The sequence below is a fragment of the Tetrao urogallus genome (genome assembly GCF_951394365.1).
Source record: "Tetrao urogallus genome assembly, chromosome: Z".
NCBI classification, from domain to species: Eukaryota; Metazoa; Chordata; class Aves; order Galliformes; family Phasianidae; genus Tetrao; species Tetrao urogallus.
The window spans coordinates 68,162,528-68,181,567 of record NC_136816.1 but is presented as its reverse complement, the minus strand read 5'-3'; the positions used below and the strand labels follow the sequence as shown (position 1 = coordinate 68,181,567).

At 42.3% G+C, this 19,040-nt stretch overlaps 1 protein-coding gene across 1 annotated transcript in view; it reads right to left on the bottom strand.

Annotated features, from left to right (window-relative positions):
• KIAA1328 overlaps positions 1 to 18,899 on the bottom strand; it is a gene marked incomplete at both ends in the record, with an annotated part of 180,897 nt that extends 161,998 nt beyond the window's left edge. Inside the window, 4 exons of the mRNA XM_079548838.1 lie at positions 5,512 to 5,606; positions 11,692 to 11,831; positions 15,181 to 15,216; positions 18,848 to 18,899. Coding sequence (XP_079404964.1) covers positions 5,512 to 5,606; positions 11,692 to 11,831; positions 15,181 to 15,216; positions 18,848 to 18,899 — 323 coding nt within the window. The remainder of the gene's footprint in view (positions 1 to 5,511; positions 5,607 to 11,691; positions 11,832 to 15,180; positions 15,217 to 18,847) is intronic.
• Between the last annotated feature and the right edge of the window lie 141 nt (positions 18,900 to 19,040).

Genomic DNA, 19,040 nt, shown 5'->3' with positions numbered 1-19,040 from the left:
AATTAAGAGGACTCCAGCAGAATATTGTCTCTTAACACACGCACATACACATAAATAAAAAGATTGATACTGAAGTTATAGCCTGGTAACAATTTGCCAAATATGTGATAAATATAGGCAAACCCAGGAAAGAAGGCAGCTCAAGTGGTCAAATGCTGTGCCTTTCTAAAATGGACTTCCATACGCAAGCTGTCCTTCAAAGATTCTAAGTGCAGGAGGGACAACGCTTAAATCAGAGGTACATGCTACAAATACTTAGTTCTACTGTATTCCTTTGCAATGGTTTCCCGTTCTGTACTCAAATTACCCTTCTGCTTTAATTCCACTTTCAGCTTTTTTAGAAAACTTCTGTTTTAGCAGGTCTATTTCATCTTAATGTCAGGTACAAAAGTCCATATAACGCAATGCTAGCAGACAAGATTTGTGTCCTAGACAGCCACCACTCTATAAAGAGTTTAGGAAGCCAGTGGCTTGGGAAGGATGAAGCATTTCTCTGTGAGGTACAAAGGGCTGTCTAAAAGCTGTTTATCTAGCTGCTAAGTACAAGTCATTCTGGGGGTGCCATCAGTCTTTGCCAGAAAGACACTCATCTGATAGCAAAAGACTATATATAGTATCTCTGAAAAGGGCAGTCACTCCTGTTTTTGAGGATAAGGACATTATCTTTGTACCTAGGTTACTTGCATGGACTTGTTTGCAAAAACTACAGGGAATCATAGAAACACAAAGGTTGAATAGGCCTCCAAGATCACCTGGTCCCTCTGCCCATCTACCACCAATATTGCCCACTAAGCTGTGCTCCTTAGTACCCTATCTCCAAATTTCTTGAACACCCCCAGGGATAGCAATTCCATCATCTCACAAGGCAGCCTGTTCCAGTGTCTGACCACTCTTTCAGAAGGGATTTTTTTTTCTAACATCCAACTTGCATCCTTATCCTAAAACTTTAAATAAGATGAACTAAATAGTTAGACACAAATTCTCAATACTAAAAGCCAAAAAAAAAAAAAAAAAAAAAAAAAACAACTATCATAACCATTCTATGTCTTACAGTCAGTTCATTCAAAAGAAAGCTGTATGTGAGCTGTACTTTTAAATGTTAAAGGCAGAACTATGACGTGCATCATAGCAGGAGTCAGAAAGTCAAAATTCTGTAGCTATGTGTCAGGAGCAAGGTAAACACTTCCAAGTGTTTACATACATTTTCTCCACAAACTAAGTTAAGATAATTTTCATTCAGCTAAATGCTGAGACCTCTCAAAATCTGCCTATAGCTTTTAAAATGTATGAAATCATTCTCAGTATGGTCTTTAGCAAGTCCTTAATGCTCAAGAGTCAACTGGATAGATCCCAAGACAGCTTGCACTCCCTCTTGGAAGAGGCTAATGTGTCCTGACACTGGCACACAGTATGATGGTAAGAACCTTTCAGTGTCTTCACTGTGTCACTACTCATTTCATTACAGCTGATGACTGCTTTAGGAGTAGCCTGCAGAAACAAAAGCTGAGATAAAGACTTTTTTTTTTTTTCTCTTAAAAGGATTCTGCTTGTAGGGAGAGTTAAAATTTGCTCTTACCATGTGCCTAATACTTTCATCACCATGCCAGAAGCATCTTGTTGAAAACATGAAGGTACCATGCTGGTTGGCTTTGAAAATCATGGGAAATTCTTGAATGTGATCACCCATTTACTCACAGAGCTCCTCAGCGTTCATGGGCATGACTCTGCAAATCTACAATATTACAAGGCCAAGCTGAAGACATTGCACTTGGATCAGAGCAATCCCAGATATGAGTGGAAACTGGGAGAACTCACTGAGAGCAGCCCCATGGAGAAAGACTTGCAGATTCTGGTGGACAAAAAGCTGGATGTGAGCCAGCAGTCTGTATATGCAGCCTGGAAGGCCAGCTGTGTCCTGGGCTGCATCAACAGAGGGACTGCCAGCAGGGTGAGGAAGGTTACTCTCCCCTTACTTTGCCTTCATGAGAGCCCACCTGGAGCACTGCATCCAGGACGTGGGGCCCCCAGCACAATTGTTTAGATGGTCTGATACTGATAGGACAAGGGGAAATTGCTTTAATCTAAATGAGGGGAGATTTACATTAGATGTTAGGGAAGAACTTTTTTTTACTCAGAGGACAGTGAGGCACTAGCATTGGCTGCCCAGAGAAGCTGTGGATGTCCCATCCCTGGAGGGGGTCAAGGTCATATTGGATGGCGCTCTGGGCAGCCTGATCAGGTGACAGCTGTGCCCACAACAGAGGGCTGTAACTGGATGGTCTTTAAGGTCACTTACAACTCAAGACATTCCATAATTCTGCAATATTCCAGTTTTCTAAGTTTGCATCCGGTTTGCATTTCTCTTTTCACTTTAGGAGGGAAGATAAACTTGATATGTTCAGAGCAACAATAATGGTTAGATTATCCCAGAGCAAAACCTAAAATTATTCTAAACAAGAAAGAAGGATTAGAAAGGAGAGAGCTGTGTCCTTCCATTCGACACTGTCTCAAAATTCAATTTCATCAAGTCTCTAACAGCTAACGTGATGTCAACCACTGGAATTCCCAACAGTAGAGTATAAGTCGAGCAGAGTAACTCAGTTTTTCAAAGGAAAGTATAATAACAATAATTATTAGGTGTGGCCAGCAGGGAGAAGGAAGTGATCGTCCCCCTCTGCTCAGCTCTTGTGAGGCCCCATCTGCAGCACTGCATCCAGGCCTCAGGCCCCCAGCACAAGAAAGATGCAGAGCTCTTGGAATGGATCCAGAGGAGGGCACTAGGATGATCAGAGGGCTGGAGCACCTCTCCTGCGAGGAAAGGTTGAGGGAACTGCTATTGCTTAGCTTGAAAAAGAGAAGGCTCGGGGGAGACCTCATTCTAGCCTTCCAGTACTTGAAGGGAGCATATAAACAGGAGGGGGAAAGGCTGTTTATGAGGCTGGATAGTGATGGGACAAGGGGGAGTGGTTCTAAACTGAGACAGGGGAGGTTTAGGTTAGATATCAGGAGGAAAATTTTCACACAGAGGATGGTAACACACTGGAAGAGGTTGCCAAGGAGGTTGTGGATGCTCCATCCCTGGAGGCATTCAAGGCCAGGCTGGATGTGGCTCTGGGCAGCCTGGTCTGGTGGCTGGTGACCCTGCATGTAGCAGGGGAGTTGAAACAACATGATAATTGTGGTCCTATTGAACCCAGATCATCCTATGATTCTGCGGTAATATAGGCAGCATCACAATTTACTCACACCAAGACAAAGTCTCACACTTCAGCATATAAGCTGATTCATTTTCTCAGTGTTCAAAAGTGCAATGGGAATGAGAGTTGGAGGAAAAGAAGGGAAAATAGGAAAAGTACATCAGCTTTCCTTCAGCAGCTGCAGAAGTCAGGTGAATAACACTACTCTGAACTGCTAAAGTAAGATGTGGTTGAAATCCAAGCACCAGACATTAATCATATTTTGCCACTGGTTTCTATGCAGACAGAATTTTGTCACTGCACATCTGCCTTCATGCGGAGAGTTGCTGACCAGCGTATCTGCCTTCATGCAGGCAGTTGTTGACCAATCTTTTTCTTCCACCATCCTGCAATAACCGTGCAGCAATCAGTTTCAACCACCATTACTCTAATTCACAAACAGCATCAAAATAAGAATGTTTAATTACATCTCTGGTCAAGTGAGATCTTTATTCTTCCAGTTATTTAGTACAGGACAGTCTTCCCAGAAAATTTTAAGCTTTCTGCTGGTTCCTTTTCTTCTTTAAAACAGCAGCAAATGTTCTGTCTATAAAAAGCTCTCCGTCATTGCACAACTCAAGATGAAAATTATGGAGAGTTTGTAAAAAGTGACGAGGTGAGCGGAATTAAAGTTCAACATCCCTATTACTCTGCGAAGGACTTTTAATTACATCCAATAAAAATATGATTAGGTTTAAAAATAAAAGAGAACTAAGTATAAAATAATAGTGTTCCACTAATTTTACTTTTCAAAATTAATGTTGCTGCACCTTCTATTTTTCTTCGAAGAAATGTCAGGCAGAAATATCAAGCTGTCCTTGGGGAAAAATCATAGCATCTGAGATTTAAGAAGAATCCCATACTCAAATGAGTTAGTGTACAAGTATTCACTAGGGAGCAGTGTATTACGAGGAACAATGAAGTAAAAGACTTTTTTAAATATTAGAATATATCTCTATATATCAACAGTGGCAACAGTGTCCGAATAGCTCCAACATCTGACAATTTGTAACCAGGCTTCCTAGCAATCTACTCATTTTGACAGCCTTAACTAGACATTTTCTAACACATGAGGTAGGATAAAATAGCATTGCAAGCATGAAGAACTTCAGAAATTACTGAAATATTGTATAGCAAGGAATCCTACATGGGCACAAATTATTAGTGGGCAAAATGGTCTTGTGGATGAGGACAATCAGAGAGAAAATACTCTTAGCTGCACCAGAGACTTATTGCATGACCTTGAACAAGTAACTTAATTTCTCTGCCCAAGTTTTCTTTTATGAAAAGAAAAAGGACAGTAATGCTTGCCAATTACTGCACATATAAAATTTATGATGAAAAGTATTTCATTAATACTGAGAACTTGCACTCTGTTCTACCAAAATTTTGCAGCTAAGCTCTGAGCGTGGACACTAACTTTTAGCCCAGAGGACTTAAGATGGTCTCATGAAGTTTTCTCCTCTGGTATCGTAATACAGCCTGCCACAGTTCCACGTGTTCCTCAGTTTTTATAGGCATCATGAAAGAAGCAGATTCCCAGAGATTCTAAAGCATAAGGGACAGAGAAGAAGAAAAACAACCCTTCTCTCCCACTCAAATTTATCTTTGACATCATTTGTCTCCATAAATGCAACTAGTACAGGAATGAAAATCAAAAACTTCTCACTCAAGCTGAGAAAATTCCATCACTACAGCTTCTCTTTTCACAGAATTAGGAGAACATGAAGAAATTAAAGTAGAATTTTGCCAAATTAAGTTGGCAAAATAAGCTAAAACCACAGTGGATTCTATTGCTCTACACATGCAAACATGAGTACATACAGATTAGCATTTTTTAGTCACAAGCTTAGCAATCCATCTGTAAGGTACAGTTCCTTATACAAGTTTATTCCTGACAAATAAGCATTACAGAATTTCATATCAGTGACGTTCTTACTTCCAGAAGACAATATTTATAAGCATAAACCTATATAACATTTTTAAAGTACAGGTTAAACACAGCAAACAAAATTCTAGTCCTGTGACTGTATTTATATGGATGAACTACTGCAGGTCACAAAACTTTGGCTTCTGCTTTCATTATGTTTAGGATATTTTGGGCCGAAACAGGGAAAAACTGATCAGGCTGCTTCACTATTCATACCTCTTCTAGGAATAAAAATTACTTTATGCAAATATTCAGTTCCATAATGCAGTTCTACATTACTTGATGTTAATTAGAAGAATGACTCTCCTTAACCATAATGCATTTTCAGGTGATGCTTATTCTCACCTGGCAAGTTCTTTAATTAAGTTTGCAATGCGTCTCTTGTCCTCAGGACATAAATCCTTTAAAGAAGCACTCTTCATTCCTCCTTCATTAGTGACCTGAAAATTGAAAGCCACATTTTAGAAAGTACTCTTAAAAGAGAACAAGTATTTCATAAGACATTAAAAGCATTTCTGGACCTAGTAATTAGAAGCTGAAGATAGACAAATTCCAACTGGAAATAGTGTGCATACTTTCATCTGTAAGTACAGTTTAGTGGAGCAAATTACCAAAATTGTGGAGAATTCTGAGAGACTTGAAACTTGTAAAATGCAGGATACTTTCTTCAACACTAAACATGTTGAGTAAAGTTTCAAGACTGATACTATTCACTGATCTGTATTAGATAAAATGCAATAGATTCTCATGACTTAGAAATCTAGTGCAGCAATATTCAAACCCAGATTCAAACTTTATTTTATTGGAATCCTGAAATACAGAGTAAGAAAAAAACATTCCGATTTAGCAACTGTCAGCAAAGCAAACAAAACAGTAAAAAATGTGTGCAATATATTGTTAATGTAAGTACATATTTCATACAATTTTTAATGCATCAAAAAGTACACAGCCCTTTGTAAGTCACCATCATTTGTTTCTAATTATTTATATGCTACCTTCTCAACTTACCATTTTTCTCAGAAGAAATCTTTAGCATATTCCAGTACTTCAGTTCTTTTAATGCATTCATTTATTACTGTTAAAAACTGCAGCATTTGTTATCAATGTCCACCAGAGGGCATATTGCTCTACATCTGTGCAATAATCCTTTGCAGTGCCTAGCTACTGCTATTACTACCTACTTTGGGTGTTTCTCAGTGGGAAAAAAATCTTTAGTCAAAATCGCTTTTATTCTCCAGAAACTTCAGTCAGTTCTCCACTGCTAGCAATAAGCACAAAATAAGAAGCCCAAGATGACAGCAGTAATAATAGCTGTGCTGTTGTGCCCAAGATTTTGGCAAGTTTAAATATTTCCACTTAGTCTTACTCGTTTATTTTCAGTCCAGCCTTTTAGAAACCTCCCTGAGCACATGCAGTGCTCAACATGAGATACAGAAGGCTACCAAATGCTTTGCAGCTTGGCCAAGTTAGCACAATACAGCACAGAAGAACCTCTGAACATAGAAAAGCAAACACTGGACTTATCTCCCCTCATTAGCAGTAATAGCAGCTGACCTACACACATCAGAGAGGAAGTGCTCCTTTCCACTCTTAGCTAATTGCTTCTTGAACAGTGGTTTAAAACAAAGGACTATACAGCTTTCCAAAGAGGTGATGATTTTACAGTCTTGTTATATTCACCTGACCCTGCGAGTACGCTCTCATTTTAACTTCAAGATAGTTTCCTTGAAAAAACAGTTTCACAAGACAAATTACATTTTGGTGCTTTTCAAGGGGATTCCAATTTCCTTCCCAAGCATATACCATTTACTATACACAAAGACAGCCTTCAACACAACTGAATTTAAGTTTAACTAAACGTATAGTTAAAGGATATTCATTTCCTATGTTGCAAATGTCTGAAAATGATTTTTATTTTCTTTTTAGTTGACTGCTGCTGGAATTTTTTTTTTGTTTTTAAAAAAAGTTCTTCTTCATTCAAAAATTGTTATAAACTGGATTGCTTTAATAGATGAGATTTCAACAGAATGTCCACATACATATTTTCAGACAAACAAACAGAATGAAAAGGAAAAATTGGAAAATTAGTCCATGCTTGTTAGTATCATCCATAGGTATAGATAGATGGCAGACAAAAAATTCTTAAGGCAGGCTTGCATTGTAATATTTGTCATAGAATGGCTTATGTTGGAAGGGGCCTTAAAGCCCATCAAGTTCCAAACCCCTGCCATGGGCACAGCAGCCAACTATCAACCAGATCAGGCTGCCCAGGTCCCGAGATGGGGCATCCCACATTCTCTGGGTAACTTGTAATAGTGGCTCACCACCCTCTGAGTAAAGAATTCCTAAGCAACTAACCTAAATTTCTCCTCTTTTGCTTAAGGCCATTCCTCTTTGTCCTATTGCTACCAGATCATGTAACAAGGCAGTCCCTCTCCAGCTTCTAAGCTCTCCTCAAGTACTGGAAGGCTGCAGTGAGGCTTTACTGGAGCCTCCTCTTCTCCAGGCTGAACAAGCTCCCTCAGCCTGCCTTCACAGGAGAGGTGCTCCCTCCAAGCACCTTCATGTCCCTCCTCTGGACTCCTCCAACAGCTCCTCATCACTCCTGGGCAGGGGACCCTGACCTGGATGCAGATAGGGCCTTAAAGTAGCAGAGTAGAGAGGGACAATCACTTCCCAGCCCTGCTGGCTTCACTTCTCAAAATGAAACTGTGGAATTAAGCACAGCAACAGCTCTGCCACAATCATAAAAACAAGACCACAAATAAGATAGATTCCAAGACCTTATAGACTCCCTTTTCAAGATGTTTGCCCTTTCTACACACCTACATAATTTTGTAACTCCGTATTTTCTAGAGGAAAACATAAGGAGAAGATTCTCTCACTTTATAAACCACACATTGAAAGAGGACAACTTACTGACGAAGTAGACAAATTCTGTCGAACAGAAAGTAGGAAGATGGAAAATTATGATCAAGAACAGTTAACCATTGATTTATTCAAACTGCAAAAAAAACTCCAGAGCTAACAAGAGTTCCTGAAGTCTTCTCCAAAACTCTCAACCTATTATGCTTAGTCAAGTCCACATGGAAGAAAAGGTAGGTAATTATTTCTGCTAAGATTCAAATTAGACTGAAATCCAAACCATTCTCTTCAGTAGACAATCCTGGTAAATTGAAATAGTGAGCTACCTACCAATACAAAAATTAAGTGATTAAATCTCTCTAGACATGCATATAACCCTACACGCACCTGGAAGAAAATTATTTATTTTAGTCATGAAAACTCTTTGTGAACAAACTTGGAGAAACCTTCCTCTCTGTAACAAGTAAAATGTATTTGTTCTGTTCGTTTCAAGCAATTCAGAGTTTATCTTCAAAGTACAAGGTTTCCATGAGGAATTTAAATGACATGAGAAAAAAACAGGTTAAAAAAGAGTAAAAGATTTGAAGCTATTGTATTGTCACAGTTGTAAAAGTACATCTGAATCTCAAATGCAGATTTGGTGTATTACACACTATACATAAAAGAATAATAATAATTTCTAAATAATTTTCACCGGGAAAACTGAATAAAATTTCTCTAAACAGCAAGTAATACTAGCAACACAAAATACAAGAAAGTAGATTTTAAAGTGAGGTACGAAGACATCTATGAGGCACGTCACTTGCAGATGCTTACAATGAAATGTATTTACATAAAGATTCTGCATAATGGCAGCTATTTGTGAAATTTCTCCACATGTCACTTAACAACAACATCATTTGCAAAGTGGAAGGACATACCAGCCTTCTAAAAGCAAGTACTGATAAAAAGAAATATAAACTGAGAAGAGACCAGGAGCAGTCCTAAAAAACGAATACTAGCATGTCATAAGATGGAAAGTAGAGCTACTTAAGGATTGAAAGAGCAATGACACTGTCAAACTATCGAGAACAGCACGATCTATCTTCACACTGAACATACATGTGAGGCATACAGCATTTAGTCAGCACACAGATGACAGGCATCTTCACCCAGACACAAAATAATGTTTAATGCATGTTAATAAAGCAGTGAACCTGAAGCAGTCAAAAATTTTAGATACTGCCTGGAAGTACAAAGATACCTCACATTAATAATTTAGAAACTCACTCCAGGTGACTACCTAGCAAGAAACTTAACAGCATTGAAATGGCTTTCAAATGGCTTTCATAGTCAATATGCTGTCCAAATCTTGTAGAAAAACGGCATTGCTCAATAATTTTACAAATATCACGAGAATTGTAGAATCACAAGGCTGACAGCAACCTGCAAGATCATCTAGTCCAACTGCCCTGCCATCACCATTGCTACCACAAGCATCAAACCATATCTCGCAGCTCCTCATCCAGATGCCTACTGAACACTGCCAGGGACAGCAACTCCACCACCACCATTCCAGTGCCTGACCACTCTCTGAGAGAGAAAGTTCTTCCTTATATTCCTTAGGTTGGATATAACCTAAACCTCCTCTGATACAACTTGCAGCCATTTCCCCAGGTCCTGCTCATTGCCTGGAAGAAGAGGCCAAACCCGTCTTCACCACAACCTTCCTTCAGGAAGTTGTACAGTGCAATGAGGTCTCGCCTGAGCCTCCTCTTCTCCACACTGAACAATCCCAGCTCCTTCAGCTGCTCCTCATAAGACTTGTGCTCCAGACTCCTCACCAGTTTCGCTGCCCTTCTCTGGACATGTTCCAAGGCCTCAGTGTCTTTGTTGCAGTGAGGGGCCCAAAACTGAACACAGTAGTTGAGGTGCAGCCTCACCAATGCTGAGTACAGGGGGATGATCACCTCCCTGCTCCTGCTGGCCACAACATTTCTAATGCAGGCCAGGATGCCGTTGGCCCTCTTGGCCACTTAGGCACACTGTCAGCTCATGTTCAGCCGAGCATCGACCAACACCCCCAGGTCCCTTTGCTCTTCACAGTCATCCAGCCACTTGTCCCCAAGCCTACAGCACTGCATGGGGTTGTTGCGGCCAAAGTGCAGCACCCAGCACTTGGCCTTGTTGAACCTCATCCCAGCAATCCAGCTTATCCAGATCCCTCTGGACACTACCTCCCAACTTGGCGTCATCTGCAAACTTACTGAGGGTGCACTCAATCCCCTCGTCTAGGTCATCAATAAAGATATTAAACAAGATAAGCCCCAGTACCGACCCCTGAGGGACACCACTTGAAACGGGTCGCCAGCTGGACTTCACACCATTAACCACTACCCATTTGGCATGGCCCTCTAGCCAGCTCCTTACCCAAAGAAGGGTATATCTGTCCAGGCCATGGACAGCCAGTTTCCCCACAAGAATCCTGTAAGAGACTGTGTCAAAGGCTTTGCTGAAGTCTAGGTAGACTACATCAACAGTCTTTACCTCATCTACCTCGTCCGGTCATCCAGTTGTAGAAGGAGATGAGGTTGATCAAGCACTGCCTTTTATGAAACCATGCTGGCTGGGCCTGACCCCCTGGACACCACGCACATGCCCTGTGATCTCACCCAAGATGATTTGCTCCATTAATTTCCCTGGTACCCAGGTCAGGCTGACAGGCCTATAGTTCCCCAGATCCTCCTTACGGCCCTTCTTGATCAGAGTCACACCAGCAAGCCTCCAATCCTCTGGGACCTCTCCAGTTAACCAGGAGTGCTGATAGATGGCTAAGAGCAGCTCGGCAATCACCCCGCCAGCTCCCTCAGCACCCAGGGGTGTAGGCCATCCAGTCCCATGGACTTGTGACAGTCCAGACGGAGGAGGAGCTCTCTGACTGTCTCCACCTGAATCACTGGGGGTATATTTGAGTAGTATTCCAGACTTCCAGATCAGGGCATAAAATGGCCAGAGGATAACTGCTATTAAAAGCAGATGCCTTAGTATACAAAATAAACTTCTGAGGAAAACTCCACTGCTTTGAAACTTGTAAACTTTGAACTATGGGAGAGGTGTCTTCTGCAACAGGAGTCGACAAGACAATTCACTGCAGCAATCAAAGATATTATCAACTTACTACATTACTCCTATTACTCTGACACGTTTTAACTTTTATTGTCAGAAATGGAAAGCTATTTTACCTTGTTACATGAGCAGCCACAACTGCTCTGAAAAAAATATTATAGGTGTTGCTTCTAAAAGTTAAAACACGTCCAATGGAACTAGTATATCTATTCAGACTGAAATACTACCAGTGTGTTTGGCAAGTAACATATAGATTAGGTGCTACTCAAATCTGCTCCCTCCCTCTACACATCTATTTTACATTCATTTTACATAGCACTGGTTGCATACCACTTACACAAATGAGCACACTCAGCTTTTGTTCTCTTTTAGATAGCAAGCCACCCAAGTGGAAAAGTAATTTTGCCAGCAGGTCACAGCACAAGTGGGCAAAAAATTCAAGTCTGCAAGAACAATAGCTCTCTAAAACCATTCAGAAGTTTTCAGTCTAAAGATTTTCTGACATCTTTCCACTACACGCACTCAGCACAGCACGAAAAATTTGCCTCTACTGACCTGATGTACTTTCAGATCTCCTGTGCTTCTAGCAGGATCCATGGAAACAGAAGAAACAGCTATAGGCACCTTCAGCTCAGTTTCACCTTTATGACATTTTGGTAAATATCTTGTTCTTAAATTCCCTTTTGTAGACAACCCTGTAGATGAAAGACAAACAAAGCACACAGATCATGAAGTCAGAAAGGACCCTTCTTTAGCAGCGAAGAACGAAAATTTCAGTATTTCTTTGCAGTTTCCCTAAGAGTCTTACTCCATACAAAATTTTGCAATGATGAGTATATTAGCAGAAAAAAAGGAAGTGCATGGTACTGAACAGCACCCAGTCACATGGATATGGAAGTAAATTCTGAAACATGCTCTTTTTCTTCTGAGATTCAACACAAAAATTTACGTTTAAGATGCAAAAGCATAAAACCAACTGATGCTTTGACATTCAAAGACAAACAGGAACCAAAGGGAAGTAGGACTGTTAAAATTTCTGTGATAAAATACATATTTTTTCTGTTATTCAGCCTGCCTACTAATTGCTCAGACTAACTCTCCCTCTCAGGATCACACACATGAGTGAAGTAACACTGCAGTGCACACCCTAGAGATCCTGCCATACATGGAACTAGTCCGCTCCTACTGATGGTTACAACAATTTAGCAGTGAATATCCTCACAGTGCAATTATGAAGTGCCAACACCAACCCTGAAACTTTCTACAACCATATGAAAACCAACAACCTGAAAGATCGAGTTTTGATTGTTCAGAAGTGCAAAAAATTTTGAACAAAAAATACTGAATTTACACTAGCAAACTGCTCACTTTTCTTTGGACAGTGAACTTGAGAAGTGAGACAACAGTTCAAATTAAAGAACAAAATTAACAAGCTTTAACATCTCCTTGCTTGGACACGAGGAAAACAATGTTTCTGACATTCTTCTCACAAACACCAGAGAGGAAGAGTATTACACAAAGTCATCATTTCCAGCATTCTGGATTGGTGCTTTTTTTCATAGGACACATTGTATAATATCACCTGGCCTGAGCTATGCTATTTAAAAAATACAGAGGCTGCTTCAAAAGTAATGCATCCTATTTAATTCCATGGAAACTGCAACAGATACAGAATCACAGAATCATAGGGATTGGAAGGGACCTCCAGAGATTCCAACCCCCTGCCAAAGCAGGTTCCCTACACCAGGTCGCACAGGTAGGCATCCAGGCAGGTCTTGAACATCTCCAGAGGAGGAGACTCCACCACCTCCCTGGGCAGCCTGTTCCAGCGCTCCGTCACCTCACCGTAAAGAAGTTCTTGCACACATTTGTGCGGAACTTCCTATGCTGCATTTCTGGCCGTTCCCCCTCATCCTGTCTCCACACACTGCTGAAAAGAGTCCGGCCTCGCCATTCTGCCCCCCACACCTCAGATATTTATAGACCTGGATCAGGTCTCCTCTCAGTCTTCTTTTCTCAAGGCTGAACAGACCCAGTTCACTCAGCCTTTCTTCATAGCAGAGATGCTCCAGGCCCTTCACCATCTTCGTGGCCCTCCGCTGGACTCTTTGCAAGAGATCCCTGTCTTTTTTGTACTGGGGAGCCCAGAACTGGACGCAGTACTCCAGAGGAGGCCTTACCAGGGCAGAGTAGAGGGGGAGGATCACCTCCCTTGACCGGCTGGACACGCTCTTTTTAATGCACCCCAGGATGCCATTGGCCCTCTTGGCCACAAGGGCACACTGCTGGCTCACGGCCAACCTGTCATCCACCAGGACACCCAGGTCCCTCTCCGCAGAGCTCCTCTCCAGCAGGTCATCCCTCAACCTGTACTGGTGCATGCAATTATTCCTCCCTAGACGCAAGACTCTACACTTGCTTTTTGTTGAACCTCATGTGGTTTCTTACTGCCCAGCTCTCCAGCCTGTCCAGGTCTCGCTGAATGGCAGCACGGCCTTCAGGCGTGTCAGCCAATCCTCCCAACTTCATATCATCAGCAAACTTGCTGAGGGTGGCCACTATCCCCTCATCAAGGTCATTGATGCAGATGTTGAACAAGACCGGACCAGCACCCACCCCTGAGGAACACCACTACCGGTCTACAACCGGACTCTGCACCGCCAACTGACATCATGTATGTGAACTTGTGCAAAGCATTTGGCACTGTTCTGCATGACTTTCTGGTCATCAAATTGGAGAAATATGGATTTGATGGATGGACCACTGGCTAGATAAGAAATTGGCTGGATGGTCACACTCAAAGAGTTACAGTCAATGGCATAATGTCCAGGTGGAGACTGATGACAAGTGGCACTCCTCAGGGACTAGTGCTAGGACTATTTAACATCTTTGTAAGTGACATGGACAGTGGGATTGAGTGCACCCTCAGCAGGTTTGCAGACAACACCAATCTTAGAGGTGCAGTTGACACACTACAGGGAAAAGAGTGCCATCCAGAGGGACCTGGGCAGGCTGGAGGTGTGGGCCCATGCCAACCTCATGAAGTTCAACAGGGCCAAGTGCATCTTGGTCCTGCATCTGGGTTGGAGCAGTCTTAAGCACACATACACGTTGGGCATGGAATGGCTTGAGAGCAGCCCTGAGGAGAAGGATTTGGGGGTGTCAACTAATGAAAGACTCAACATAAGCTGGCAACGTGCAGTTGCAGCTCAGAGGGCCAACCATATGCTGGGTTGCATCAAGAGAAGCAGACCAGCAGGTCAAGGGAGATGATTCTGCCCCTCTACTCTGCTCTCGTGAGACCCCACCTGGAGTACTGCATCCAGATCTGCAGCCCCCAACACAAGAAAGACACAGAGCTGCAGCTCTTCAGCCTGGAGAAGGCTTCAAGGAGATGTTGTAGCCTTCCAAGAACTAAAGGGGCCCACATGAAAGCCTTTAAAAGGACTTTATAAGGGCATGTAGCAGTAGGTTGAGGGATACAGTTTTTAAGTGGAAGAGGGTTGGTTAAGGCTACATATGAGGAAGAAGTTCTTTACTGTGAAGGCGGTGAGCCTCTGGAACAGGTTGCCCAGAAAGGTTATGGATGCCCCCATTCCTGGAAACATTCAAGGCCAGGCTGGATGGGGCTTTGAGCAGCCTGGTCTAGCAGGAGGTGCCGCTGCAGGAGTTTGGAGCTGAAGTTCCCTTCCAATGCAAATCACTCTGTGATTCTACAATTCTCTTCAAAATTTAAAAGATCTGAGAATCTTCAACATCCCTTGGAGACTACATTCAAAATTCAGCCTACCTTATAGAATGAAAACTCTATGATGCACTTGCAATAGAAAAACTGCCCTGAAGCTGTTTATTTTATACCATGCGCTTATCTAAGCAGAAGAGCATCTCTGCTATAATCCTGTATGTCTCATTACAAGTTAAATTACTTGTGATGACTCTGTGCCTTGCACACTTACATACACAAACCACATACCTGGAAAAACACTGCAAAGTTTAGCATTCACAGGAAAAAAAACTTTGTTTACAGCTACTATAAGGTCATACCTGAAACATATACCATTGGCTGTTCTTCATCAGATACTGCATGTAGCTTTGTTAAAGGTAATAAATACAAAAGATAACCAACTATAACAAGTATTTTGCCTTTAATTTTAAAAGGTGGTTTGTAAGAAAGCAAATCTGGAAAACTTTGAGAGCATCAGAAGGAAGAAAAACTCAATTAGGAAGGAAAAAATAAAAAAGAACACACACTGATTGCTAAAAGAAAAAACGCTACTTCTCCTTCACTGTGTCTTTACTTTAGATAGTAAAGTTTATCTCTCAGGCCACCTTCAAGAAGCATCCCAGGGAGCAGTCCCAGTTATGAGAGCCATTACTAAGACAATGAAGTGATAATATATTTAAATCAGAGCAGGTTTTCATCATATAACTAATCCCTTGATATGTAGGAAAGACAAACTTCCAGAATAATCCATGTTTGTGCAGCAATGCAATTCTGTATTTTGTACAGCATGTTCTGAGAAATGTAAATGAGGATTAACTACAAAAACTTTCCAGGGAAGTTGGTGATTCTCATCTGACCATCACATGGCAAATACCAGCTGAAAGCCTGAGGACCTGTTCTCTTTAACAAGATGAAGAGTTGCTCTGAAACCATTTCTAAAAGTAAGCCATCTAAATTTAGAGCGTTAACTATTAAATTACTTGACTGCAAAAAAAGCACTCAAAAACTCACACAGGATCTGTCACCATACATTTGGATTATGTTAGCAATCTCTGAACCTGCAACCTTGCCTCCTAGAAACCACTACAGATACAACTCAACACAATTCAGGGAAGGGTGTAAACTACAGAACTTTCCTTAAAACAACAGCTGCATTTACCTGAAAGTCCAGGTTTTTATTCCTACATAAATTACAAACATTACAATGAAGTGAAAAACAAAAGCTGAGGCTACACAGTTCTCCTACACTAACATTTTGTTTTTTACTGTTTTTCTTTCCTCAGCTGTAAAAGTTTGGTCAGTTAACTCAATTGCTTAGTTTCTGTATTGTTTACTGGTAAGTTTAGGTTTTGTACAGTAGTCTTTGCACAATCAAATCAAATTGTGAAAATACTTCAGCGAACCTATACCAACTATCACTTAAAAACTTATTAAGCTGTCATGTGACATAGAAAACTCCATTAGAAAACAGAAGCTTTCATTTCTGGATAGGAATTTCAGATTCAATTAGTCCTCACTGTCCATTACACAATGGATAGTTGGCACACTGGAAAGGCTTGGTCACATACTTCACTGTAATCTTTTTGATCCACATTATCACTTATGAATAATTATCTCTCATCACCTTAGGCCAGTTTGAGACCAACTTCATCTCATACTGGTGCCAATAGTTTCTCTACAAGCACTGAAAGCACTTCTGTTCTCACCCATAAGCTGCAGCCTGCTCTCTCTGTCAGAGCGCAAAGTGGGGTCATGCCATGAACCAGGTGAAAAAGCTGAATCAACTCTAAAAGTAAAGCACCACGTTTCCTCTTTCCAAAAATCACTAATGCAGATCAAGACTGGGTAACAGCCACGTCCAAACAGCTGTGTCAGCAAAGCTATGACAGCAGTCTGCAGGATACCAACAAGATCTTCAACTCATACTGCTACTAGAAACAACAAACTTCAGCACTGGCAATTTATTTCTCAGCTGACATATGGTTAATCTGTGTCAACAACACATGTCTGCAGAAAAAAAAACAGATTAGCCTACAGAAACTGGGCTTTTTAAGTTTGCCACCCATATTGGCACTGTTGTAGATAAATACCTAATAGAGGGATGAAAAAAATTAGAAGCTGATGCTGTTTCTCCCCCGCGCTATCAGAACCATTCTCCCACAAAGGTTTGCTACCTAGTATATTAGATTAAGCTGAAGTCAGACCAGTTTTCCTTAATTAGTGGGACTGAAAACTGCCATAAACAGGCCCACAATCCCTGTCTCAGAGTGAAAGACTGGGGACATTATGAGCATCAGCCATTTGAAATTAATTCACTGCCATATGCTCTCAAGATTCCAAATAGGTTGACTGTGAATGTTATAACCCTGCTGGCATTATAGCTAATGTTCAAGGCAACAGTAGTTGCCCTACAGCAAACTAGAGACGCACAGCAGTGCAGTATATTGGAGTCTGCCTCGCTATGCAGCATCTATTTGGCAATTACAGAGAAAAGTTCAATTTTCCTTGGTTAGTAAGTCAATATTACCAAATCTCCCAAGACCCAAACCCCTCTTCTTTAAAAGCATCTACTATACTATTTATTCTTGGGATTGACCTATTTCAGTGTACTTAACCTTTTCTAAAACTGGAAGCAACCCTATTCACTTGCAAAAACACATATAACAGAAGATTCCTTGGAATATCTTGATGCATGAGAGCAATGCTATTGTGTGCTCTGAAGACCGTATACGGTCATAGGAGATAACTTGTCACCTGATAATCAATTGTTAAAAATACACAAATACAGCAATTGTAACTCTATCAACTTTTTCACAGCTAAACTGGGTAGTGACACTGCAGCAACAGATCTGATATGAAAGAGAAAGTTGCCCTATATAAATTTTTTTAAGCACAAATTAGAAATCTTCCAAGATTTATAACAAAGTGCCCCCTACACAGCCCTTTGGATGGCTGGCCCATTCCACTCGTGCATTGTTTTGGAGTGTGTGGGCAATCAAACATAAATACAAGAGCACTCACGCATACCTTTCTTTTGAATCACTTCTGGCTGAGGCTGAAATCTCAAAACCTCAGCGCCAGCAACTGCAATGCCTCAAGTCCCTCTGACCTACAGCTAAATATCAGCACATAAATTTCATAGAATCATATCACAGAACCATGGAATGGCATGGGTTGAAAAGGACCACAATGATCATTTAGTTTCAACGCCCCTGCTATGTGAAGGATCACCAACCACCAGACCAGGCTGCCCAGAGCCACATCCAGCCTGGCTCTGAATGCAGGCCAGACCTCCCGTCATGTCACATTAGTTCTCCACACCTTCAACCTACAGGTCTTCTAAGTCAGCCAAGCCTCTCACTCAGCTTTATGAGTCGAAACACCAATGCCAGCTCTTTAGCATGTCTGAGCCACATAAGCCTACCTTGCTAGCCAGCCTTTCTCGTGCTGCACCCCAACAGCACAACGGCTGTGTGCTCCACCTGCATGCCGAGCACTGCAGTTGCACACCTCCTGCAGACCACCTCGGCCTGGCGCTCACCTCTCACACACGGAGCTCCCGGGTGCCCACAGGCTCACCCTAATAGCTATCCCACTCCAGTCACAAAAGACGTACTTTCCACACCTTTTTCGTGCCGCCTGAACCTTCAGCTCAGCGTACCCTTGCCGAATTCCCTTCCACACCTCCGTGTCCCCTCATTCCCTCCTTGCTACACCCTAAGGTGCCGACGGACCCAGCGGTCCCAGCCCGCAGGACGGGCTCCGGATCCCTCCCCACACACCGCGATCCCCCGTACCTCCTTTGCGAGGACCGCAGTCCCTCGGACTCCCCCCACCCCCATCCGAGGCTACAACCCCTGCCTCAGTTTCCCCACTCCGCTGCCCCCCCCACCCCACGGCTGCCTCTTGCCCTCCCTCCCGCCCCTCTCCCTCCTCTTCACACAGCCCCCTGGCGCCAGCGCCCGCCTCCAGGCCGTGAAAGGATACTGTCCCGGCTCCAATACACATCCCCGCCCGGCTCGGGGGCCACCTCCGCCATCTTGAAACAACCGCCACTCCCAGAGTGCCCCCCGCCGCCCCCCCAGTGCTTGGCGCCTATTGGCTGCCCGCGCCGCCTTCTCCCTGCAGCCGGGCGGAAGAGCGGGGCATTGTGGGAGTGGTAGTCCAGCGGGCGTTAATT